The following is a 23159-nucleotide window of genomic DNA, read 5'->3' on the forward strand; positions in this document are numbered from 1 at the left end:
GTATGTAAATCCGTAACGCCTAACCTCGGTTATATACGGTCTATATCACAACCCAAGCATCTTGAGCACGCTGTCGCGCACTTTCCGTTCGTACTCGTCCCGGTGGTCGCGCCACATCTTGGCCGCCTCTACGTTGGCGGGGCTCTCGTCGTTGGGCTCGGCGAGCATGCTCATGACGCTGATGAGGATCTTCTCGACGGACTGGATTGGCGACCAGCACTCGGCGGCGAGCTCGTAGTGATTCGGGTCGTCGCCGGGCGGGTGGAGGATGGAGATGCATACGAGGCCACTGGGGTACACTGCGATTCTCCTGTTAGCCATCTATGTATGTACACACGTAAGTCGCCTGCACGCGCGCGCGCGCGCGAGAGAGGACACACCATTCGGATGCCATAGGTCCACCAGGAACTTCATGGAAGGCGGCGCGAGCGGATAGTCCTTGGGGAACTTGAGCTCAGCGGGGAAGACACCGCCCTCAAAGGGCGTGTCTTCGGGACCCTGAATCAGGCATTCCCAGTGGAGGATGTCGTCTTCGGAGACGGGACCAGCGGTGATGCCTTCTGGTGGGTTGTTTGTGAGCGCGCGGTATTCCTGCAGGAGGCGGCGCTGTGCGGTTGATTGCGCCATGCTGCGGTGAAATGGGTGTCGTGATTGGGATTGTTGAGGGACAGTGGATGATGGCGGCGGCGATGGTGGTTGCCCAATTTTACCCCACCATGGCCCGACTTGGTACATACGAGTCAATACCAGGTACCTACATGTATACAAGTACTGGCCGCACCAAAAAGGGCGAAAACTTGTTGCCAAGGCTAACACAGTCACGGATATACGTATGCGTCGGCGGGACTACTTTGCTTGAACTTGGGAAGATTCCTAGTCGTGATGTTTTCTTCAAGAAAGGGAAAGCCTCAGGCGGCCCGGAACTATTCAGAGGAACAACTAAGAGGTGAAAAGTGTAGGGAGGAGGCTTAAACAGACTCACACTATCGGATATGCATGAACAGCAGCCACGAACAAAAAGATTAGGTCAATTATTTTTGCTAAGTGAGGGTGAATGCTTCCAAAAGAAAACGGAAACAAAAAACCGACGTGGGCCTGATTCGAACAGACGCTCCCGAAGGAACAAGATTTCTAGTCTTGCGCATTAGACCACTCTGCCACCACGCCTAGGCTTTGGATGACTAACTTTTTGCTATTACTTTATATGTAGCATAAACTTTAACGGTACATATTATCTCAAAACCGTGGGCCCCTGGCGTTTGGTGGTGAATGACGAAAAGAAAACCAGCGAATCTCTCATAGACGTATATGTTACGTGGAGACAGGTCCTTTTCACACAGACGGATCATGGCAACTTCACAGGCGAGACGCAGAAAGGAAGGTCTCACTACAATAGTCAGAACCACACAGGACCTAGAGGCTGCCCTGCTAAGCCTCAGGTCTTTGGGGTTCTGCGGCCATGTCCATCTATTCGTGACTCCGTCACGTAGCATGCTCTTACGGTAGCTGAACATTTATTCAGTCTGATCGGGCTAAAAGCAGCAGGGCTCCAGGACGCATCGAGTTGGGAATGGTCTTGGTAAAATCTACCTTGGTGATGGTGCACTGGCAATGAACGACTCGACTGAGGTGGTGGTGGGGGCTGCAGGATCAGCGTTCGCCGGTGTCGTCGAGGGACCCTGACGGACGTAATGTGGGGTCCAGTCCCGGTTGCTGAGCGTCAATCCGGGGACAACAACAGGAGTTCGACTGGCACCGAAAGACATTAGTGATTGCCAAATTTGATGAGTATCTGTAGCTAAAATAGTAGAATAAATACTATTAAGTATTGGCTTTCTCATTCGACCAAGTATTGAAGCCCACCCTGCCGCTACGCTACATGGACGATACATGTAGCCTACAAGACAGAGCAGACTAGCTTCACGTCGAACATGGTGATAGCATGATATGTGCTCTGCTGGGAGAGAATTGCTTCGACTTGGTGAGTGCGCACAACCGAAATTCTTTTTGTTCATCTTGCTTGGTCACGTTATTTCGCTCAAGTCTGCTTTATGGTTTCTCCCCCTGAGGTCATGACAGGCAAAGGTCGATTAGATTTTAGGAGTCTAGGACAACGGCACTGCTCATGGAGCAACGTAGACGCCAGTCAACAAGGAGATATTTACAGAGTAGCAAACATATTGACATATTCAAAGCTATGGCTCTGGCCTTCCAACCACCTATGTGCGTCAAAGGCAAGGTCCACGCACGATTTGGCTACACGCATTCCCTATCCACCTCTTCACCTTGTGTCTGCTTTTGGATTGCAAAGACTCCCAGCAATGATCGCACCTGTAGATTGCACTGCGTCTTTCATTAACGGCCTCTTCGCCAAGTTTATTCCAAAATATGCCTACTCCAGCTCGATGTGGCCGTCTGATGCTGTGCCTCCTCCATCTTGACTCCAAACTCCATCCGCGCCGCTTCACAAACCGCCCTTTGCCTTCAAGTCCTCGTGCGCTCGCTTTTGCTTGTCCCAGGCCTTCTTCAACTGCTTCTGCTGACTCTTCGGTACGTCGCTGCCGTCCTTCATCTTGGTCGGCAAGCCCTGCTCGTCCCAGGCACCATACCTCTCATCGTTCTTGAACAACTTCTCGGGAGGGACCTTGGCCTTCTCGCGGGCTTCCTGCTGCTGCTTCTCCAAAGCAAGACGTGCCTCCTCCTTCTTCTTGGCCTTCTCGGCCGCTTGGGCAGCCTTGTCCTCACGAGCGGCGATGAGCTCGGCAGCAGGTATGAACTTGATGAGGGACGGCTGGTTGTCCGGGCGATCGTCGAGATACACGCCAAGGTTCGTGAGGTCCTGGTCGCGAATGCGGTCCGTGAGTGCCAGGAGAGACTTTTTGGTCTCTGCTGTTTGCGATGACACCACACGACGAAGCTCGTCACGGATACGGGACGCGGACCGGAGATAGGGCAGCGCCAGCTTCTCCAGATCACGCGACCCTGCGTTAACCAATGCCTCGAACTCGGCAAGCGGATCGCTCGAAAGGAGTCCGGCAATGCCCTCGCTGCCTGTCACGGACAAGGCCTCGACATCGGCCCTGATGCGGGTCAAGGCCTCAGAGTAGGGAGCGATCGCTGATTTGGGGTCAATGTCGGCTGATAGCTGGGACGCCCAGCCAATTCCATTGTACGGTGGTTCAGCACGCGCGTCAAGTCCAAAGATTCCAACAATCTTGGTGATCCATCGCGCAATAGCCTCTACCTCTGCCAGGTTCACGTCCTTGTTGTCCTTGATGTAGATGTTTGTAGCGGTGACCAACTTGAGAATGATCAGCATGGCCTTGGGGGTATCGAATGAGTTCAAGAGCGCCGCGTGGAGGTCAGCCTTGGCCTGTTCTAGCTCAGCAAGAAGGCCCTCTTTGGGCTTCTCCCCATCCAGCGACAGGGCCTTGATGCCCCCTTCGGCATCGGCCTCTGCCAACCAAGACTTGGTGTTGACGAAGAAATTCTAGGATTGTCAGCATCGACCACTGCACTGTGGCTTTCTCCAACTCACATTCACTGTGGTCTCCCAATTGTCGGCTTGCAACCGCATGTCGGGTGAAATCTCCACTCCATCATTCCATTTGCCCATTAAAAAGACAATGCGCATGCTGCGTGCTGTGTACGAAGTCTGCAGCGCGTCCTGAATCGTCTGAAAGTTCTTGAGAGACTTGGACATTTTTGAGCCAGAGATGGACAAGTGGCCCATGTGCAAAAAGTAGTTGACCCAAGTGTGCTCACCCTTGCTATGGTCGCAGAAGTACGCCTCACTCTGGGCCAGCTCATTGTCGTGGTGCGGGAATGCCAGATCAATGCCGCCAGAGTGAATGTCCATCTTGGAGCCGAGGACATCCGAGGCCATGACGGAGCACTCAATATGCCATCCAGGACGACCATCACCCCACGGACTGGGCCAGTATGGCTCGCCAGCTTTCGACTTCTTCCACAGCGCAAAGTCCCCCGCGCCCTTTTTCACACCCAGATTCTTAGAGAGGGAGCCCTCGCCTTCAGCTTGCAGCGACTCGTCATTCCTGACATCGGGGCGCAATCGTGCATATGTGTTACCACCCTTCTCAAATGCGCCAATGTCGAAGTACACGGAGCCATCGACCTCGTACGCAAACCCTTTGGACACAATCTTCTCCACAAAATCGACAATCTGGGGAACGTATTCTGTGACACGTGTGATGACGCTCGGACGCAGTACGTTGAGCGCGTCCATATCCTCGTGGAAAAGATCCTCCATGCTGCGTGTAAGATCCGTAAACATAGTCTGGTCTGCTGTATCAATTGTCTCCTTGTATAACGAGTCCAGATAGGGGAGCAGAATCTCGTCTGTGCCAGGGAAGATCTTCTTGTTCTTCATGGCCACCGAGGCAGCATCCATGTTGCCAATGTGCATCTTCACCTTGGCCTCGTCATCGCCCGGCTTCCCGTCGCCGGAGAGAGCTGCGCCGGCCAGCACCTTCCCATAGCCACCATCTCGCCTCTCATTATAGTTCGACTCTGTGAGCTCTTCGCCCTCCTTAACGAGCAGTGGCAGATTGCTCTTGGCGTACGCCTGGAAAGCAGCGAGAGCCAGCTTCTGAAGCTCCTCCTGGGAGTACTGCTTCTTCTTCTCCAGCTCGAGCAACCGTTGTCGTCTCGCCTTGATGATGATCTTGTCGTCAATGTCTGTAATGTTCATGACAAAGTTGACATCGTAGGTGAAGTAGTGCATCAGGATGCGCCTGATGATGTCGGTGGACACATAGTTGCGCGCGTGGCCCAGATGGCTCTTGTCGTAGACGGTCGGTCCGCAACCATACCAGGAGACTTTTCCCTTTTCAATCGGTTCGAAGGGGACGGGATTCCCAGGCTGGAGGGAGTTGACGAGCTTGAGGGACTCCGTGGTCATTGTAGACGGTAGTGTAGCGTGGCCTCGGGAAGCGAAGGGAGCGGCTGTTCGAGGGAGAGGAAAAGCTCGAGGACGCGCCACGGAGCAGACAGACTTGACAGAGAAAAAAGGACGAAGAGAAGAGTTGTACGATCGAAGAAGAGAAGGAGAAAGCAAGGGAGAGATGCGAAAGGGAGGGGCCATGCAGGTGGAGGTTGCGATGTAATCCGATTGAGTCACTGCTATTGAGCAGAGGAAGAAGCAGCGGCAGGTCATTGAGCTAAGTGCCTTCTCAGGCGGAGGACAGGCCTGCTATGGCGGGTGCCCCTCACTAACGCGATTAGGCTGTCAGTGGGTCATTGTGCATGCTGGACTCGGAGCCGACTCCCATGTCGACTTTTTCTCGTTTGTACCTAGAATGAAGCCTGCCTCGACACCAACATCACGAGACTCAGAATAAGCCATTGGGCACGTCCGACGCGCACCGACATCGAAATGGCTAGCAGCTCGCCGTTCCTGAACCCGAGCGCTCGCTCTCGGCCGGGAGACCTTGCCATTGTCCTGCTCGCGCGCGACAGCTATCAGCCGATCACTCTCGAGCAGTCGACAGGTGTAGTGGACGGTTATGTCGAGGGGAAAGTCTTGAACACGCGTTTTGGCTCATTCCCGCACTCGACGTTTCTGGATGTGCCTTGGGGTTCCCAGATCCGAGCGTCGCATGTCGACACAGGCTCGAGGGGACGCAAGCGCAAGCTGGAAGCGAGCGGCGAGGATACCTCAATACCAGGGGCAGATGATGAGACCAAAGACTCGGAGGCTGGAAATCAACTCACGCGAAAGGCTGCGAGCGCACCGAGCGGCTTTGTACACATTCTCAAACCATCACCAGAGCTGTGGACGAGCGCCTTGCCACATCGAACGCAAGTCGTCTACACGCCCGACTACAGCTACATATTATCGAGGATACGAGCGCGACCCGGCACGAGGATTATCGAGGCAGGTGCCGGCAGTGGCAGTTTCACCCACGCTTCGGTGCGAGCTGTGTACAATGGACTACCACAGAAGCCGGAGGACAAGAAAGGAAAGGTTTTCAGCTTTGAGTTCAACGAGGACCGGTACCACAAGATGCAGGACGAAATTTTTGAGCACAAGCTAGCCGACATGGTGCATCTGACGCATCGCGATGTCTACGGAGAGGGTTTCTTGGTCGAGGGCAAGTCGCCTGAGGCCACTGCCATCTTTCTAGATCTTCCTGCGCCCTGGAAAGCTCTGAAGCATATCTCGAGACGGCGGCCGCAAAAAGACGGAGAGACGCCAAAGCCCGATAACGGCGACTGGATATCGCCTTTGGATCCTAAAAAGAGTGTGCATATTTGCACATTCTCTCCCTGCATCGAGCAGGTTATGCGGACGGTGACGGAGCTACGAAGGCTGGGCTGGGTCGATGTGGACATGGTCGAAGTGGCACACAAGCGAATCAACGTTCTCCGCGAAAAGGTTGGGCTGAACCTGCCGAACAAGAAAGGCTGCAACCTGACGCCGGCCAATGTCATGGAATCCATCGACAGGCTCAAGGTGATCAACGAGAAGACAAAGGATTTCAACAACGCTCAGAAAGAGAAGGACGGCGACGCCATGGCAGTGGATCCCAGTGACAGCGGCAAGGCGAACGGCAGGGAGGAAGAGGACGAAAAGCCGTGGGCGCAGGGCAGGGTCGTCCACCGCCCTGAGGGGGAGCTGAAGACACATACATCGTACCTGGTGTTTGCCGTCCTGCCTCGCGAGTGGAGCGAGGAGGACGAGGCCGCCGCCTCGGCCAAGTGGCCTTGCGGAAAGGAGACCAAGACGATAGGCTCTGTCGACAAAGCTGCACGGAAGCAGGCCAAGCGGGAATTGCACCATATGTACGAGATGGAGAAGGGGCGGAAGCGGCAGAAACGATCAGCGGGGGAGAAGCAGGCGATTGGCGAAGTGACACAGACTTCGACGTAAATAGTAGCCGTAGAAGCTGTATGATACCCAGTTTGATTGTCTGTTAAGATGACGATAAATCACGTAACCAGGGCCCTACGGGAGGTGCTTCGGAAAGTCCATTGCAAGAAGTGCAATAGTTTAGCTCCCCAAAGAATCAATGACAAGCAAAAAACAACGAAAAAAGAGAATAAATTCGATACTAGATAATTGTCGGACATCCCAAACTCTGGCATCTGGATGACTGATCCTTATGTAGGGTAGGTAATATATGGAAGACTAGACTGGAAAATCTTTGATCCCGTCGATCGCGAAGTAGAGCTCCAAGCACACCTCATTCCGCCGCGACAAATTTCCCGTGAGAGCTCACCAGACATCAACCGCGCGGCCGAGATTACCTGCACCATGACGTCCACAATTGGCATCCCGATCAAACTGTTGAACGAGGCTGAGGTAGGTCGACTCAGACATTGCGCACTGAGAATCCAGCTGACCACGGAACAACAGGGCCATATCGTGACCCTCGAGATCACCTCTGGCACAACCTACCGCGGCAAGCTCCTCGAAGGTACGTCGCGCACAGGCCTCTCCAGACCCAGAGAACAAAGGTGATTAACACGCGTCGCAGCTGAGGACAACATGAACGTCCAGCTCAAGGACATCACCGTCACCGCCCGCGACGGTCGTGTCTCGCATCTCGACCAGGTCTACATCCGCGGCTCGCACGTCCGCTTCTTCATCGTCCCCGACATGCTCCGCAACGCACCCATGTTCCGCAGCCGCAACGTCCGGGGGAGAGGTGTCGGTCTCGCGAGGGGACGCGCGACAGTCAGCAGGGCACGCGCCGGCGGCCGGGGGCGGTAAAACAATGCATCATCGTCACCGGAATGGGGGTGGTGCTGGGGACATTTGCGTTCGGCGTTTGGGATTGGTTCTCCTTTGTTCTGAATATGGCTGGCCTGCTATGCCAGAGTTACTTTACACCTCAGAAAAGGGGCCCGTGACACGACTTTGCGACTAGGAAATGCACAAAGAAAGGGCAGCATGTGTTGATGCTGGCTACATGTCTACAATTGATGTACACTTTGTTGGTATATGCACAGAGCGTTTACTTCAGGCGCCCCAGCGCGTCCTCGGCTTGCTCGACCAATTTCCTGGCCTTCTCCAGCGTCGCCGCCTGGCGGGCATCATCGGCACTTGACTTGGTCCCGTCGAGCACCTCGCCAACGCTCTCCTCTGCGCCTCGGACAGCCTTGCGGCCTTCTTCCCGGACCTCGCCTTCCCAAAAGCCGCGCGCGGTCTCCCACTTTTTCTGCATGCGCCCAAGGCCGTACACAATGCCTAGCGCGGCCACCGCCCCGGCCTCGTAGAGTGAGGAAGCAAAGCTTGACACGTAGAGCAGCGCGGCGAGTGATGTGGCGATAGACGATGTCCCCAGTGATTGCATGACGAGCCTCTGTGCCAAGGCCTGCAGAGCCGGGATGGTCTCGTTCTGGAGGTACCTCCTGGTGAAGGCAATGTGACCCGGCCACTTTGGCAAGACTGGTGTAATCTCAGCCACCTCACCGGACCCGAGCTTGGTGGTGACCAGTTTCTTGTCCGCGTCCTTGGAGCTTGCCGGCTGCGTGTAGGAGGGCTGGCTGCTGTGGGCGCCGGCGATACGGCCGGTCAGGTAGACAAGATCCTGCTCGGCGGTGGGGAGAAATCTGGAGCTCAACATCTCATTCGTGAGCATGGCCACGTCGTCCACCCTCCAGAAGAGTTTCCACCAACCGAGCTTGCGCCATCGCTTCCCCGTGAATGCGCGGTCGAGCTCCTCCTGCAGCTCTGTGTGCGCGCTCTGTGCCCACTGTGCCACGGCCCCCTTCATCTCGGCCGTTTCTGGCGACACAATGCCACCAGACTTGGCCCCCAGGAAGATCAGTAGCTCCTGTCCCTCAATCTCTGCCTTGGTGTACTGAAGATGCGATGCGATGGACTGGCGGACGATGGGTTTGGTAGCCTCTTCTGTGGTGGCCAGACCCTCCTTCAGCCACTCGACGAGAGTGGGCATTCCACTGGCGTACCATTGCCTCTCGTACTCGATTCCGTGTTGCGGACCACGCCGGAAGAGAGACACAGCCTTCTCCGCCCTGGCTACATCTATCACTTGGTAGCCATCGCCCTTGATCTTGTCGGAAAGCCCCTCGAAGTCTGTAGCTTTATGAACAAAGCCCTGATCCTCGCGCGGAATCGATGACAAGCTGACGGCGCCCGGGAGCCCACTGCCAACAAGTAGGGCCTTGTGAACAGGCGCGCTTATGGGGGCGACATGATGTTCGACAGACACTGCCAGTTGCGGGCTTAGAATGGCCTCTGCTGTGGCTGGTTTGTCGTGCTGGAACAGGTCCGCCGCGGTGCTGCTGGCTAGGAGCAGCTCGAGGTTGAGTCCGTTGAATGCAGGCGAGGAGATCATCAGTTCAGATGTCTGGGTGCCTTGCGAGAATGCGACTTGCGTCTCGCCCGCGTGATGTGGTTGAATGCGGACAATGAGCGGCGCAATCGGGTCATGGCTGTCGAGCTGCCTCTCCCATTCCTGCTCATCGACCAGAGGATCGACTATAAGAACGCGCAAAAGCTTCTTTGCGACGGAACCGGCACTGCCGCCCCGGCCACTCTCCAGTCCTAGTATGGCGACGCGGACAGCTTCCTGGCCTGCTTGTTGGCGCAGGTTCTGTAGCACGAGGGCTAGGCGTGGGTTGTCAATCGTTTCGAAGAGATGAGCATTGAGCTGGGGTAGAAGTTCAAGGAGCTCGGCGCGCGGATCATGCGATGCAGCAGACGTCGTATACAGCCGTCGCGAAGCAAATGGCACTTGTCGGGGAGCGTTCGGTGGATGGGCTGTCGCGAAGGAGCATCGCAGGCAGGACGAAGGGTTGACAGTTCGACCTTTGCTGGCTGCCCGGCGCCACTGCTTGGCCTGCGACAGGAGCTGTCGTTTCGCCGACATGGGACAGGCTTCTGTGCTGTTGCGGTGCAGCTTTTCGAGCTTACCTACGTACTTGGAGGGTGGATGTTTAGTGGTTGAAGCTGCAGCGCGCGACCAGGATCCTCGCAGCGCGGAAAAAGCCGCTCCATTGTCACTGACGCGGAATGCTGCGCGTACATCACAAATATCAATCTTGCTTTCACTCGCATGTTACTTCCCTACAAGTATTCATGACGAGATTCATGTACAAAGTATATTGCAGCCTCGCATCGCCTACTTTCTGCTACTACTGAGTTCCTGATTCTTACCATGGCCCATTGTGTTCCGCGCCTTGGAAGCAGAGGTTGAGTGCTTCGTCTCTTGCAACCAAGATCACCTCGGCTGCCTCCAAGCGAAGTATCTGGCCACCGAAGGATATAACACTTGCGAAGTAGCAGCTGGCGCGCGCTGTGGCTACTTGCGTGGCTGCGCTCAAAGCAGCTCTCTATTGATGCGTTCGACCGTTAGGTTGGACCTGGACATGGCGCTTACGACAGACAACATCTCGCCCACAGCCAGCACGCTTTTCGAAAAGAAGCTGGCAAGCCTGCAGAGCATCTGACTGCAGGCGAAATTGATCTGCTGCTCTATGATACTGCATCCGTGGCATGCAGAGGATCATCAGTTGTCTGTGTTTTGACATCTGGATGATATCCCAGCCCCTGGACTACCTCCGGGCATTAAGCTCGTACAAATCCGATCCAGGGCCACTGGCGCAGAGCTATGGCTCAAGCCACCTGTGCAATGTTCAAACTTGAAGAATCCCATAGTCTACCAGTGCCCTTTGCCGCTCGCACGGCACCATGGTGCATGGCGTGCAGACAGTGTGCTGGGGACCCGCAGACCCTTCCGTCCATGTTCAACGTTCACATGCAGTCGAAGCGCCTCTAAAACGCGAAGTTTAATTCCTAGTACAGACGGCAAGCTCCACCAAATCTCGTCGACCACGCGAGGATCGCGTCTTTGCGGGCTCATCAGCGCACTTCGGACAGCTCGCACATGCCAAGACGTCCGAGTACCGACTCCGGGTCCCACCACGGCCGGGAGCGACATTAGAGAACTCGGCCGGCCCGCTCTCCTGTTGACAACTGACCAATGGACAAGTCGAAGCGCCATGTCTGATATCGCTACCGAGGATCTTGTGGGCTCATATTGGCAACATGTTCTCTTTTGGATAAAAAGCCATCGCTGCAGTCCCGAGCACGATGAATCATGACTCTGCTTCCAGGAGCTGGAGAGCGGAATGGCGTTGTCGTGGAGAGCTGAGTGGCTGTGGCATCCCGGACGGGGCAAGATTCACAAGAATAGGAGTATGGGGTTCGCTTAACCAGTTCACGCCTGTTTGGGGCCTGGGCGGCATCTAGCAGGTAATATAACACCAAGTTGCGCCCCCAGACCTGGTCCACGTCACGGACATGTTCTTTTAGGAACACATCGTTTATACAATTCCTCTACCATGAGTGACCCTTCCTCAACAGGGAGCAGCCGTACGTCCATCATTCGGACACGTACGTACAAGCACGCTGACCAAGACACAGGCCCCATTGACGGCTACATTGACCCAAACTTCCCCAACCCCAACGGCGAGTGGGACACGCCCGTCATCATCTACGGCTATACGCCCGCCTTCAGCCTCTCCCTCTTCGCTGTCATCTGGTTCTTCCTCTTCCTCATCGTGCACGCCGCGCAGGTCGGCATCTACCGCTGCTGGTGGTTCGTCACCTTTCCCGTCGGCCTCGTCTTCGAGGTGGTCGGCTACATCGCCCGCAGCTTGAGCGCCAAGAAGAATCCGTACAACCTGTTGTACTTTATTCTCAACTACTTCTTCATCGTCACGGCGCCCGTCTTTCTCGCCGCTGGCATCTACACCATCCTGTCCGCGCTCATCCCGCGACTCGGACGGCAGTACTCGTTCGTGCCTCCCAAGGTGGTCCTCTGGTTCTTCATCGCCAGTGATGTGGTGGCGACAATCACACAGGTCGCGGGGGCGGCCTTGATTGGCGTCGCGCAGTCGAATCGCGAGGATCCTACGACGGCCAACAACATTCTTCTCGGTGGTCTCGCCTATCAGGTCTTTAGCATGGGCCTCTACGTTCTCCTGACCATGTCGTTCCTATTCCGGGCGCGGAGCGTCATCCCTAGGCGAGGCTTGACTGTTTTCTGCATCGTGTTCGCCATTGCGACGGTCCTCATCTACCTCAGGACATGTTTCCGACTGGCTGAGACAGCTGAAGGTCTTGGTGGCGACTTGTCTTCGAATGAGATCTATTTTGCTTGCCTGGAGTTCGCTCCCGTGGCGTTGGCGGTGCTGCTGTATGCTATCTGGTTCCCGGGTCGGTGCGTCGGCGCGAAGGTGCGTACCACCAAGGAGGAACAGGACATGGAGAGGACAAGTATGGCGTTTTGAGAAAATCCTGATGTTGCTTGTACCTGGTCTTCATTGACACGCCGTCGTCAAAAGATGGCGGTAGGTTAATAGTCCCCGAGATATCCAGAGCGATATATGCTACCCGCCGTTTATCGATTGCCCGTCGCACCATAATCCTCGTGACATGAAGCACCCCTCTGTTACAGTCTCTCAAACACAGGCATGGTATCCAGCGGCGTGTCCACAGTCACCGTCTTACCGCCCTCATACTCGGCTCCATCGGTTCCCTTCCACTTAAGACCCTCGCCAGGCAGGTACACTTCCCTCTTCTTCTGCTGAGGAGCCATCACAGGGGCGACGAGGTACTTGGGACCGTACATGTACTGATCCTCCAGCTTCCAGCACTTGTCATCCTGGGGGAAGTCGTAGAAGCAGGGTCGCATGAGCGGATCCCCCTTTTCATGCGCGTCCTTCATCAGCGCACGCGTATAATCGCGCATCGCCTCGCGGATGCGCATGTACTTCTCGCAGATCGTGTACACCTCGTCGCCGTAGGACCAGACCTCATTGGGGCCACCCGAGAGGCAGAAGCTGCCGCCCGTCGTCCCATGACGGGGCTGCTTCGGCTCGCGATCGCCGTGGAGTCGCATCACGGGGCAGTACGCACCCCACTGGAACCAGCGGACGAGCAGCTCCCGGAACGCGGGCTCGTCGGGGTCGCCGCCATGAAAGCCACCAATGTCCGTGGTGAACCACGCAAACCCGGCTAGACCCATGTTCAGCCCGGCGGAGAGCTGGTTGCGGAAGCTGCCCCAGCTCGAGGCAATGTCGCCCGACCAGACCAAGGCGCCGTACTTTTGAGCGCCGGCCCAGGCGCACCGCACCAGACTGACAATCTCCTCCTGGCCAGTTTCCCTCATCCCTTCATAGAAACCCTTGGTGTAATCCGAGGGGAACATGTTGCCGACGCTCAGATTGGGGCCAGCGTGGTACCGGTAAATGTCAAAGTCGTACACGGAGTACTCGGGCTCTGCTTCGTCGAGCCAGAACACCTTGATGCCCTTGTCGTGGTAGTTACGCTTGGCCGCCTCCCAGACAAACTTCCTTGCGTCCGGGTTCGTGGCGTCGTAGTGGATCGCGTAGCCGCGACCCTCCATGGCGGCCCGGATACCGCGATCTTGACGGATCAGCAAGCCGCGGCGCAACATCTCGTCGTAGTTCTCCGAAGTCTTCTCCACAGTGGGCCAGATGGAGACCATGAGCTCAATATTCATGTCCTTGAGCTCCTTGACCATGGCATCTACACAGGGTTCTCTGTCAGCAAGTTGATACCCGGGGAGAGACAAGGGCAGGCATACCAGGATCCGGCCAGAAGGTAGGATCGAATTTCCAATCACCCTGATTCGGCCAGTGGAAGTAGTCGCACACAATCAAGTCAATAGGCAGGTTGCGGCGCTTGTACTCGCGAGCGACCTCGAGAAGCTCTTCCTGCGTCTGGTATCGCAGCTTGCACTGCCAGAACCCAAGGCCGTATTCGGGCATCTTGGGAACGCGGCCGGTCACTCCGGTATATGCGCGCACAATCTCACCTGGGGTATCACCAGCCGTCACCCAATAATCGAGCATGTCAGTCGAGTATGCTTCAAAGGTTGTCGTGAGTGTGCTGAAGACAGCGCGGCCGATACCGGGGTTATTCCACAAGAAGCCATACCCCAAGCTCGACAAGGCAAAGGGCACTGTGGCCTGGGAGTTGCGCTGCGCCAACTCGACATCGGCGCCCTTGAGGTTCATGAACGGCTGCTGGTACTGACCCATGCCGTAGATCCGCTCCGACGGATCTTGGGACTCGAAGCGCATCGTGAGGTGGTAGTCCGGCGAGCCGAGTCTGGGCTTCCACTCACGGGCCTGAATCCGCAGCGAGCTGCACTTGGGGTCGAGGATATCGAGTCTGTGCCGAGCGAACTCTTCGAGGAGGACCTTGCCCGTCTCGGCGTTGCTCACCACGATCTTCCCGCGCCGGGAGATGTCGGCGCGTATCTTGCCATTGGTGATGCTGGCGGTGTTCCCCTTGATTGTGACGGCAGGTTTGTTGCCGGTCGTCTTCTCTGTCAGTGCCCATTCACGCTCTGGGAGCGAGGCGAGACAGGACGCCCGGATGCGAAGGGAGTTGGCACCCCATGCTTCGATGTAGAGGATCTCGGAGTCGAAGCGGAAGGAGAGGCGGCCGTCCTCGTTTGCAAACGCAGGGTCAGGGCGCGTGCCGTATTCAGAATTGCCGTCCTTGTCCTGGGTCATGGTGTCGATGTGTGATGGGGTATCGATGAGGAGCTCAACTCCCACGAGGGAATGTGGGCGACAAGGGACAATATATCATGGCCACACGCTGACAATCACTCCGCTGACAGTAGAAGTCAATCATCTTGTCTGACGTATGGGTACCTGACTGTGTCCATCGTGGAGGTGTGCGGTCCAATCGTGGTTGGTCGATTTAGGCAGAATGCGGATTACCGTCGCTTCGCCCATTCAAAGCCGCATCCTAACGCGCAGGTTGATGATTCGGGCGTTTGACAATCATGTGTACAGCTCGTGCCCCTCGTCCCCGCCTTCTGATCCCCTCCATCGTGGGGGTTCATGTACGAATACAATCCCACTGTAGCTGTGCTGGATGGGATAGTGAGGAGGAGTCTCCGACGGCGACTTATCAGCCCGCACACACGCAGCCACCACAGCCCAATGAGGCTATTTTCCGCATTTCAAGTGCCACTATTTCGACACGCGATGTTCCAGAATGTTGTCAAGCAAGTATTAGCGCCGCAATTTAGGCGAGAGGTGCTTCGATGTGCTGGTGTTGATGTGAATGGGGCGGGTCACCTTTGAAGACGGTGGACCAGGCTGTTGATTCGAATACATGGTGACAGTACAATCATGGAGAAAGGTGTTATGCCAACTTTTATCGCTTCGTATACGCATCGCGATGCACTTGGGCAGTGTCTGAACTCGTGACATGATCCCGCATGCTACAGCCTTCGGCTTCGAGTCGCTTGTGGACTCTGGCTGGGCTCTGTGGGAACGTTCAGCCCGCCCCATGTTCTTCGGTTCGTCCGTTGGCCTTCACCTAATTGACAGTGCAGTCTTACACATACAAGGGGCGAGGTTGGATATGATAAGCTGGAGCACTTAGGTCGCAGAGGCGGTTGGGAGAGGAAATGGCCCGAAAGGGAAAGAAAGGCGTGGGGACTTGGCGAAAGGCGCGTCCCTCTCGTGCCCAGGCCACACCTCAGGTGGCACGACACACGTTGCACACATGCAACTTGAATCCATCATGCTCGCCGGTACACATGGGGGCTGCGCATGCAATTATCGTGTATAAGTGAATCAATCTCGTCCAGTGACAAACATTACCACGGTGCGCGTGATGCAGGCTGGTGCAAAACACTTGCAGCAATAGGTCTTGCGGAACTCGCTAGGTGGGAAAGATGAACATATGCCGCCACATTTTCTCGCTGATGCGAAGACAAGAAATGCTCTTTTACGACGCCGTTGCACCTTGCGAGTGCTCCTGATCGACCAAGTGCAATCTACGGAGTAGAGTCTTGCAATATACGACGCGGCAAGCTGCTCGAGGAAGACCGCCGTGATCAACACATTGAAGTTAGTGCCTACTATACATGTCCTGCGAAGCACATTCTGAGAGTTGCAATGTAGCCAAATATATAATTTGGTGCTTGTATTGATCCCGAGAATACTCAGCACGCAAGGTACGGGAAGGCCAACCTTCGTCATGTCCTCCAACATCACACGCCTTCACCTGTAAGCCACTGCCTTCGCGATGGATGTGTTGTAAACATACCTGTCTGGTAACAAAACTCGCTAATAAATGACAGTTTGCACACTCTTCTTCATATGGTAGTGTTCAGGCCATTGCAAGTCTACCATATATGCCTCCAAGGTTCCAAACGCCTGGAGGTCTAATTCCCCTAGCCCAGAGTCTCAGGCAATTTTGTGGGGATGCCAGGAGCACCCTGATACCTATGAATCCAACGGTCCCAACCTCTCCTTGATCTTTCGGCCCTCGCGTATATCCACACTCGTTTTACTTCACTTACACATAACTACCCGAAATGCCTCCAATACCACCGTCGGGCCGTCCGCGGCTCATCGTCTATTATCAAACCCATCACTCGCCATCCAATGGCGCACCTATATCTGTGCTACCCCTCGTCACCCGACCAAACATCGACCTCACCCACCTCATGCTCGCCGCCATTCACATCAATGAGGATCCGCACAAGCTCACACTCAATGACCATGCGCCTTCCCATCCCCGGTTTCAGACACTATGGGCCGAGATGCGCGTTCTGCAGGCATCGGGCGTCAAGGTGATGGGCATGCTTGGCGGCGCGGCAAAAGGAAGCTTTACGCGTCTCGATGGTTCACAGGACCAGTTTGAGCGCTACTATGCGCCTCTACATGCCCTCATCAAAGAACGGCATCTAGATGGAATGGATCTCGACGTCGAAGAGGAGATGTCACTCAATGGCATCATCCGGCTCATCGACCGCCTCCGCGCCGACTTCGGATCCAGCTTCATCATCACGCTGGCACCTGTCGCGACAGCCCTCGTGGATTTCACCAAGAACATCAGCGGCTTCAACTACGAGGAGCTCGAGGTCATGCGAGGCAAGGATATTGCGTGGTACAATACCCAGTGGTACTGTGGATGGGGCGATTTCAGCAATCCTATCTTGTTTGAGTGGACGGTCTTCAAAGGATGGCCACTCGACAAGCTCGTCGTCGGCTTGGTCACCAGCCCTGCAAACGGGTCCGGGTTCATCTCCATGGACCTTGTCGGGCAGTCACTCACTCTGCTGACCGCGCGATACGGCGGATTTGGAGGTGTGATGGGCTGGGAGTATTTCAATAGCTTACCAGGCGGTGAAGCCCGGCCCTGGGAGTGGGCGCAGGGCATGACGCAGTTGATGAGGAAGCATTCTACTGGAACAACAGCGAAAAAGAAGGTCGTGGAGATTGACGGGTCATGGCATGCCCACGTACCCAAGGACTTTGAGTATTATTCAGATGAGAGCGATGCTGATAGCTGACCCGAGTCTATTCGGATTTACATAAGCGCAAATACAGACCAGCGTTACGCATTGGGATGTTGTTTTCATTGTGCTAGTCCAGGGAGCCTCTTGTCCCGTAAAGTCTGCAGTCGCTGCCTGGAGGGCTCACCAAGTCCAGTTTCCGTCTCTCGGTCCACTTCAGATGCAGCACGCGAAAGGCAGCCTGTCGCCACCAAAACAGCTTGTCAATGGCTTGAAAATGAAAGATACACAAAACATTTAAGCCCAGGTCGAATTTAATGGACAAAAAGTTTCCAATTCTGTGCGTATCAAAGAGAGTATGATGTGGGCAAGGTGACGGTGGTTCTCAAGCTGCGGTTCGCTTAGATGCTGACGTGGGCACTCGGAAATCCCCAGATTTGGTTCCGCGTACTTCAACTCAACATCATCACCACCCCAGCGGCCATGTTTCGTCCCCGCCTCGTACGATTTTGGCGACAGCCCGGGCCTCTCTGTCGATCTCACGGGCGACTCACCTCCACCCAAGGCAAGTCTGCCTTGTCGCGCATTGACCGCGTCACGGCCCGTCTACCGCGTCCGTTGCAAAAGTACACAACGGGCCTCCGCAACGCGCCCGTCTCCCATGTGGTTTCCTTCCTCATCCTCCATGAACTCACAGCCATACTGCCGCTCTTTGCCCTCTTTGGCGTTTTTCACTACACCAATTGGGTGCCCGTCACGTGGATGACGGAGCATTTTGGGGGCTACGTGCAAAGTGGCATTGGTCGCTTCGAGAGATACTTTGCGCGGAAGGGGTGGTTTGGTTTCAGTCGCGAGGATCTCGAAGGCGCGTCAGGCCAGAGAGGCAAGGAGAGCCAGACACAGGAAGCGATGGACCGGTACGAAAGCGGCGAGCTCAAGTACAAGATCCTCGTGGAGATTGCTCTTGCGTACGCTATCACCAAGGCTCTCCTGCCCATACGCATCATCGCGAGCGCCTCCGCCACGCCTTGGTTCGCCAGAATACTTGTCAAGTCACGGGCACTCATCTCACGCAAGCCTTAATGGACGTGGCATCATTGTTTTTGTATTCCTCATGAGTTCCGACCAATCGAGTGTCCACTATCTGTGACCTGCATGACCGTTTCGAAAACCTACGGATACGAGACGCTTAAGCCTTCTCGTAGATCCAGTTGAACTGAGAAGCCTGGTAGCTGACGGACTCGCCCTCCTTGAACCAGAGAGCAATCTCCTTCTTGGCGTTCTCGACGGAGTCGGAGCCGTGGCAGACGTTGCGGCCGACATCGATGGCGAAGTCACCACGGATGGTGCCGGGGGCGGAGGCGAGGGGGTTGGTGGCGCCGAGGAGAGCTTTGTTGGGTCAGCGAATGGTCATTTCTGTCAAGATTGAGGGAAACGTACTGCGGCCAGTCTTGACGGCATCACGGCCCTCCCAGACCATGGCGCAGATGGGGCCAGAGTTCATGTACTCAATGAGGCCAGCGAAGAAGGGCTTTCCAGCGAGGTCCTCGTCTGCAGAAAGTATTAGCATCATCTCAAGTCGTCGAGGAAAGGCTGGGGCCCACGTACAGTGCTTCTCGAGGTGCTCCTTGCCGGGGGTGGTGAGCTTGATGGCGACAAGCTTGAAGCCACGGTTCTCGAAGCGAGACAGGATGGGACCGATCAGGCCACGCTGGACGCCATCGGGCTTGATAGCAATGAAGCTTCCGTGCTGTTAGCTGACATGGAACGACCGGAGCATGCGAGCCATTGGGCGGGGGTTCTTACGTCTGCTCGGTGGAAGACATTGTGGATGGAGAAGAGTCTGGGATGACTTGGGGTATTGAGGTAGGAATTGGTGATGTGAATGTCGAGACGGAACTCTGTGCCTGGGGTTGGGAGGAGGAGGAAGCAATATGAACGGCGAGGACGAGGAAAAAGAGGCAAAAAAGTAGTGGGGTTCTGTCCAGAGTGAGCCAGCGCAGACGGGCAGGAGGAGCGGGGTCCTCTTTCTCTGCAGACCTCAAGGTCGGCGCGTGGTGGGGTTCCGACATGGTGATTTGACGCTTCGCACAGTGGTCCGCCCAAGCAAGTAGCTGCAGTATGGGAGCTGGAGCTCAAGTCTTCAACTTTAGGTAGATGGCAGACTGGAGCGCTGCTGCCGACCGAGGAAGGGGTGCGCGCGTAAGCAAAACTTATGAGTCTGATCTAAAGGTACACAAGACCAACTCAGAAGGCTAACGTAATGCCAATGGGCAAGGTCACGACGTTGCTTTGTTGTTTACCTAGCATGTGCGAAGAATCGACTAGACGCCTACAGTGCGAGATGCAATGCAGAACGCTTTGGAACCACCAGGATTCAAAATCGCAGACCGCACATTCAGGGTCCATGTTGCAAAGCAGCTTATGCAGCAACCGAGACGACAGCCTTTCTGACCGCTACATGGCTCAAACACAGTGTTTCGAGTAAGGCATGGTCAGGAACTCTCTCATACCGTGTGGCATAAGAAACTCTTCGAATATGGAGGGGCATTGCCAGAGTTGGCGAAGGAACTTAAGCACCTGCCTTAAGGTAGCCGTGCAGTTCTGCTCATGGGAGCTCTTGAAATCGGAAGCTCAGGGTGGTGAAGAATTGCGCTAGCCCTAATTGGGAACTTCCACGGGCGTCGTACCTCGCATGTGTCCCTCTCCAGCTCCATCCCTTGAACCCCGTACCTTACACTTCTCAAGGCCGGTCCATGGTCAGTCGTAGCAGTCATGAGGCATACCATTGGGGTTTCCTGCAAATGGACGACAGTCTTTGCCCTGCTGAGTTCGCTGTTGTTGCTTGTCACGCCTGCTGGTACGTTCTTGGTCCCAAATCCAATCGACGACCTCGTCAACTAACATCTGCAGTGGCTGTCAAAGAGCATGACTTCAAAAAGTGCCACCAATCTGGCTTCTGCCAGCGGAATCGAGCATACGCCGACGCCGCAGAGGCCCAGTCGTCTACATGGGCGTCCCCTTACAACATCATCCACGACTCAATCTCGTTCGACAACGGGCAGCTGAAGGCTACGATCCTCAAGACAATCAACCCAAACGGAGACACCGAGCGCTTCCCTCTCACCATTTCCTTCCACAAGTCTGGCACTGCGCGGGTCGGGGTGGACGAAGAGAAGAGACAAAACAAGGACATTACGTTGCGACATGACAGCCAGGCGCGCAAGGAGCGGTACAACGAGGCCGGGAGTTGGGTTCTTGTAGGAGGGGTAGAGCTCGACCCTGAGGCAAGGCTCTCGCACCAAGATGAGTCGCAGGTCAACGTCAACTACGGCCCTGATTCCAATCACGAAGCTGTCGTGAGGCTGTCGCCTTTCGAGGTTGACTTCCGTCGAGACGGCGCATCTCAGGTGAAATTCAACGACCGTGGCCTGTTCAACATGGAGCACTGGAGGCAAAAGGTTGACAACCCCGAGCCCAAGGAGGGCGACGACGATCAGAGCACCTGGTGGGACGAGAAGTTTGGTGGCAACACCGACACAAAGCCCCGTGGACCGGAGAGTGTCGCACTTGACATTTCGTTTCCTGGATACGAGCACGTCTACGGCATCCCCGAGCATACAGGTTCTCTCTCTTTGAAACAGACGCGAGGCGGCGAGGGCAACCACGAGGATCCGTATCGCCTCTTCAACTCGGATGTCTTCGAGTACGTTCTAGACAGCCCAATGACACTGTATGGTGCTATCCCATTTATGCAAGCTCACCGCAAGGGCTCCACTGTGGGCGTCTTCTGGCTGAACGCAGCCGAAACGTGGATTGATATCATCAAGAGCAAGGACAGCACCAATCCCTTGAGCCTGGGGAAGGGCAAGACTTCGACACATACTCATTGGATGTCCGAGTCAGGCATTCTCGACGTATTCGTATTCCTTGGCCCAACGCCGCGAGACTTGACAATGCAATACGGCGAGCTGACGGGTTATACTGCGATGCCACAAGAGTTTGCCGTGGCCTACCACCAGTGCCGCTGGAATTACATCTCTGATGACGATGTCAAGGACGTTGATCGCAGGTTTGACAAGTTCAAAATACCTTACGATGTCATCTGGCTTGATCTGGAGTACACCGACGACCGAAAGTACTTCACCTGGCAGCCTGACATGTTTGCCGATCCGATCAGCATGGGAGAGCAGCTCGCTTCTCACGGGCGTAACCTCGTCGTGCTCATTGACCCTCACATCAAGAAGGTAGATGGCTGGGCCCCTTCCAAGGAGCTGATTGCCCAGAAACTTGCTGTCAATAACAAGGACAACGAAATGTACGAGGGCTGGTGCTGGCCTGGAGCCTCCAACTGGATTGACTGTTTCAATCCAAAGGCAATCGAGTGGTGGAAGACCCTGTTCCAGTACGACTCTTTCAAAGGCACCATGGAGAACACCTTTATCTGGAACGATATGAACGAGCCTTCCGTCTTCAATGGACCGGAGGCCAGCATGCCCCGCGACAACATGCACTTTGGTGGCTGGGAGCACCGTGACATTCACAACCTGAATGGCTTGACCTTCCACAATGCTACTTTCCAGGGCATGCTGTCGCGCAAAAAGGGCGAGCTACGTCGCCCTTTTATCCTGACGCGCTCCTTCTACTCTGGAAGCCAGAGGCTAGGCGCCATGTGGACAGGTGATAATCAGGCCGAGTGGGGCCACCTTGAGGCTTCTCTTCCCATGGTACTCAACCAGGGTATTGCCGGATTCCCATTTGCTGGTGCTGACGTTGGCGGATTCTTCGGGAACCCGGAGAAGGACCTACTTACGCGCTGGTACCAGACTGGCATTTTCTACCCCTTTTTCCGAGCCCACGCTCACATTGACTCTCGCCGTCGTGAGCCGTACTTGCTCGGAGAGCCTTACACTGAGATCGTCACCCAAGCGATCCGCCTCCGATATGCTCTATTGCCTGCTTGGTACACCGCATTCTACCAGGCGAATGTGGATGGCAGCCCTATTGTGCGGCCCATGTTCTGGACACATCCGGACGAGGAGGCTGGCTTTGCCATTGACGATCAGCTTTTCGTCGGCTCCACGGGTCTGCTTGCGAAACCCATTGTTCAGCAAGGTAAAGAATCCACGGATATCTGGATCCCTGATGACGAGGTGTACTACGATTACTTCTCGTACGAAGTCAAGAAGACGCAAAAGGGCAAGCACCTGACTGTCGCGGCGCCCTTGGATTCGATACCGCTGTTGATGCGTGGCGGACACGTCATTCCTCGCCGCGACATCCCACGCCGGTCAGCTGCCATGATGCGCTTCGACGACTACACACTGGTCGCGACGGTGTCCAAGGCGGGCACCGCCGAGGGCGAGCTGTATGTGGATGACGGTGACAGTTTCGATTACGAGCATGGGCAGTACATCCACCGCACATTCGCCCTGCAGGATGGCGCATTCACATCGATCGATGCCGAAGGTCGTGACACCAAGGCCATCAAGGCTGGCACCTGGCTGCAACAGATGGAGAACGTCAAGGTCGACAAGATTGTCATCGTGGGCGCGCCTGCCTCCTGGGATTCTGCCAAGGCTCTGGTGCAATCTGAGGGGGAGTCGTGGACCACGTCTATGCAGTATCACAAGGCGGACAATGGTCGAGCGGCGTTTGTGACCATTGGCCGTGTGGGTGCACGCATCGGTCACGACTTTACGGTCAAGCCGAATCTTTGAGAGAGGAATAGATAGATACTTAGATGGCATAGCTTGGCGTATTCAATTTGATGTATACCACGCCTCACATGCTGGTATGAGCAAGTTCAAATATTTTGCATGCGTCGAGTCCTTCGGGTTAGTAACGGCTACGTAGCTCAATATTTCT

General features: G+C 55.5%; 11 protein-coding genes across 11 annotated transcripts; 6 read left to right on the forward strand and 5 right to left on the reverse strand.

The window, feature by feature from the left end:
• Positions 1–45: 45 nt before the first annotated feature.
• Positions 46–627, reverse strand: J7T54_008118 (ubiquitin conjugating enzyme; the record flags this gene model as incomplete). Its single annotated transcript, XM_051502716.1, has 2 exons — positions 46–299; positions 381–627. The coding sequence occupies 2 exons, from the start codon at positions 625–627 to the stop codon at positions 46–48; spliced, it is 501 nt and encodes a 166-aa protein (XP_051365880.1).
• Positions 628–2464: 1837 nt separating this feature from the next.
• J7T54_008119 (cysteine--tRNA ligase-like protein) lies at positions 2465–4921 on the reverse strand (the record flags this gene model as incomplete). Its single annotated transcript, XM_051502717.1, has 2 exons — positions 2465–3490; positions 3539–4921. The coding sequence occupies 2 exons, from the start codon at positions 4919–4921 to the stop codon at positions 2465–2467; spliced, it is 2409 nt and encodes an 802-aa protein (XP_051365881.1).
• Positions 4922–5395: 474 nt separating this feature from the next.
• On the forward strand, positions 5396–6892 carry J7T54_008120 (uncharacterized protein; the record flags this gene model as incomplete). The annotated part of the gene is made up of 1 exon (XM_051502718.1): positions 5396–6892. One exon carries the CDS (start codon positions 5396–5398, stop codon positions 6890–6892), a length of 1497 nt encoding a protein of 498 aa, XP_051365882.1.
• Positions 6893–7276: 384 nt separating this feature from the next.
• Positions 7277–7735, forward strand: J7T54_008121 (small nuclear ribonucleoprotein D3; the record flags this gene model as incomplete). Its single annotated transcript, XM_051502719.1, has 3 exons — positions 7277–7324; positions 7379–7439; positions 7500–7735. 3 exons carry the CDS (start codon positions 7277–7279, stop codon positions 7733–7735), a joined length of 345 nt encoding a protein of 114 aa, XP_051365883.1.
• Positions 7736–7979: 244 nt separating this feature from the next.
• On the reverse strand, positions 7980–9860 carry J7T54_008122 (uncharacterized protein; the record flags this gene model as incomplete). Its single annotated transcript, XM_051502720.1, has 1 exon — positions 7980–9860. One exon carries the CDS (start codon positions 9858–9860, stop codon positions 7980–7982), a length of 1881 nt encoding a protein of 626 aa, XP_051365884.1.
• A 1474-nt stretch (positions 9861–11334) lies between these two features.
• On the forward strand, positions 11335–12285 carry J7T54_008123 (uncharacterized protein; the record flags this gene model as incomplete). The annotated part of the gene is made up of 2 exons (XM_051502721.1): positions 11335–11365; positions 11417–12285. The coding sequence occupies 2 exons, from the start codon at positions 11335–11337 to the stop codon at positions 12283–12285; spliced, it is 900 nt and encodes a 299-aa protein (XP_051365885.1).
• Positions 12286–12446: 161 nt separating this feature from the next.
• J7T54_008124 (Glucosidase 2 subunit alpha-like protein) lies at positions 12447–14541 on the reverse strand (the record flags this gene model as incomplete). The annotated part of the gene is made up of 2 exons (XM_051502722.1): positions 12447–13546; positions 13605–14541. The coding sequence occupies 2 exons, from the start codon at positions 14539–14541 to the stop codon at positions 12447–12449; spliced, it is 2037 nt and encodes a 678-aa protein (XP_051365886.1).
• Positions 14542–16499: 1958 nt separating this feature from the next.
• J7T54_008125 (uncharacterized protein) lies at positions 16500–17348 on the forward strand (the record flags this gene model as incomplete). Its single annotated transcript, XM_051502723.1, has 1 exon — positions 16500–17348. One exon carries the CDS (start codon positions 16500–16502, stop codon positions 17346–17348), a length of 849 nt encoding a protein of 282 aa, XP_051365887.1.
• Positions 17349–17774: 426 nt separating this feature from the next.
• Positions 17775–18374, forward strand: J7T54_008126 (mitochondrial seryl-tRNA synthetase; the record flags this gene model as incomplete). The annotated part of the gene is made up of 1 exon (XM_051502724.1): positions 17775–18374. The coding sequence occupies one exon, from the start codon at positions 17775–17777 to the stop codon at positions 18372–18374; it is 600 nt and encodes a 199-aa protein (XP_051365888.1).
• Positions 18375–18480: 106 nt separating this feature from the next.
• Positions 18481–19117, reverse strand: J7T54_008127 (uncharacterized protein; the record flags this gene model as incomplete). Its single annotated transcript, XM_051502726.1, has 4 exons — positions 18481–18680; positions 18732–18842; positions 18900–19033; positions 19098–19117. The coding sequence occupies 4 exons, from the start codon at positions 19115–19117 to the stop codon at positions 18481–18483; spliced, it is 465 nt and encodes a 154-aa protein (XP_051365889.1).
• Positions 19118–20066: 949 nt separating this feature from the next.
• On the forward strand, positions 20067–23011 carry J7T54_008128 (Glucosidase 2 subunit alpha-like protein; the record flags this gene model as incomplete). Its single annotated transcript, XM_051502727.1, has 2 exons — positions 20067–20151; positions 20205–23011. 2 exons carry the CDS (start codon positions 20067–20069, stop codon positions 23009–23011), a joined length of 2892 nt encoding a protein of 963 aa, XP_051365890.1.
• Positions 23012–23159: the final 148 nt, after the last annotated feature.

Source organism: Emericellopsis cladophorae (genome assembly GCF_022114955.1).
Source record: "Emericellopsis cladophorae strain MUM 19.33 chromosome Unknown NODE_3_length_1261782_cov_116_963312, whole genome shotgun sequence".
NCBI classification, from domain to species: Eukaryota; Fungi; Ascomycota; class Sordariomycetes; order Hypocreales; family Bionectriaceae; genus Emericellopsis; species Emericellopsis cladophorae.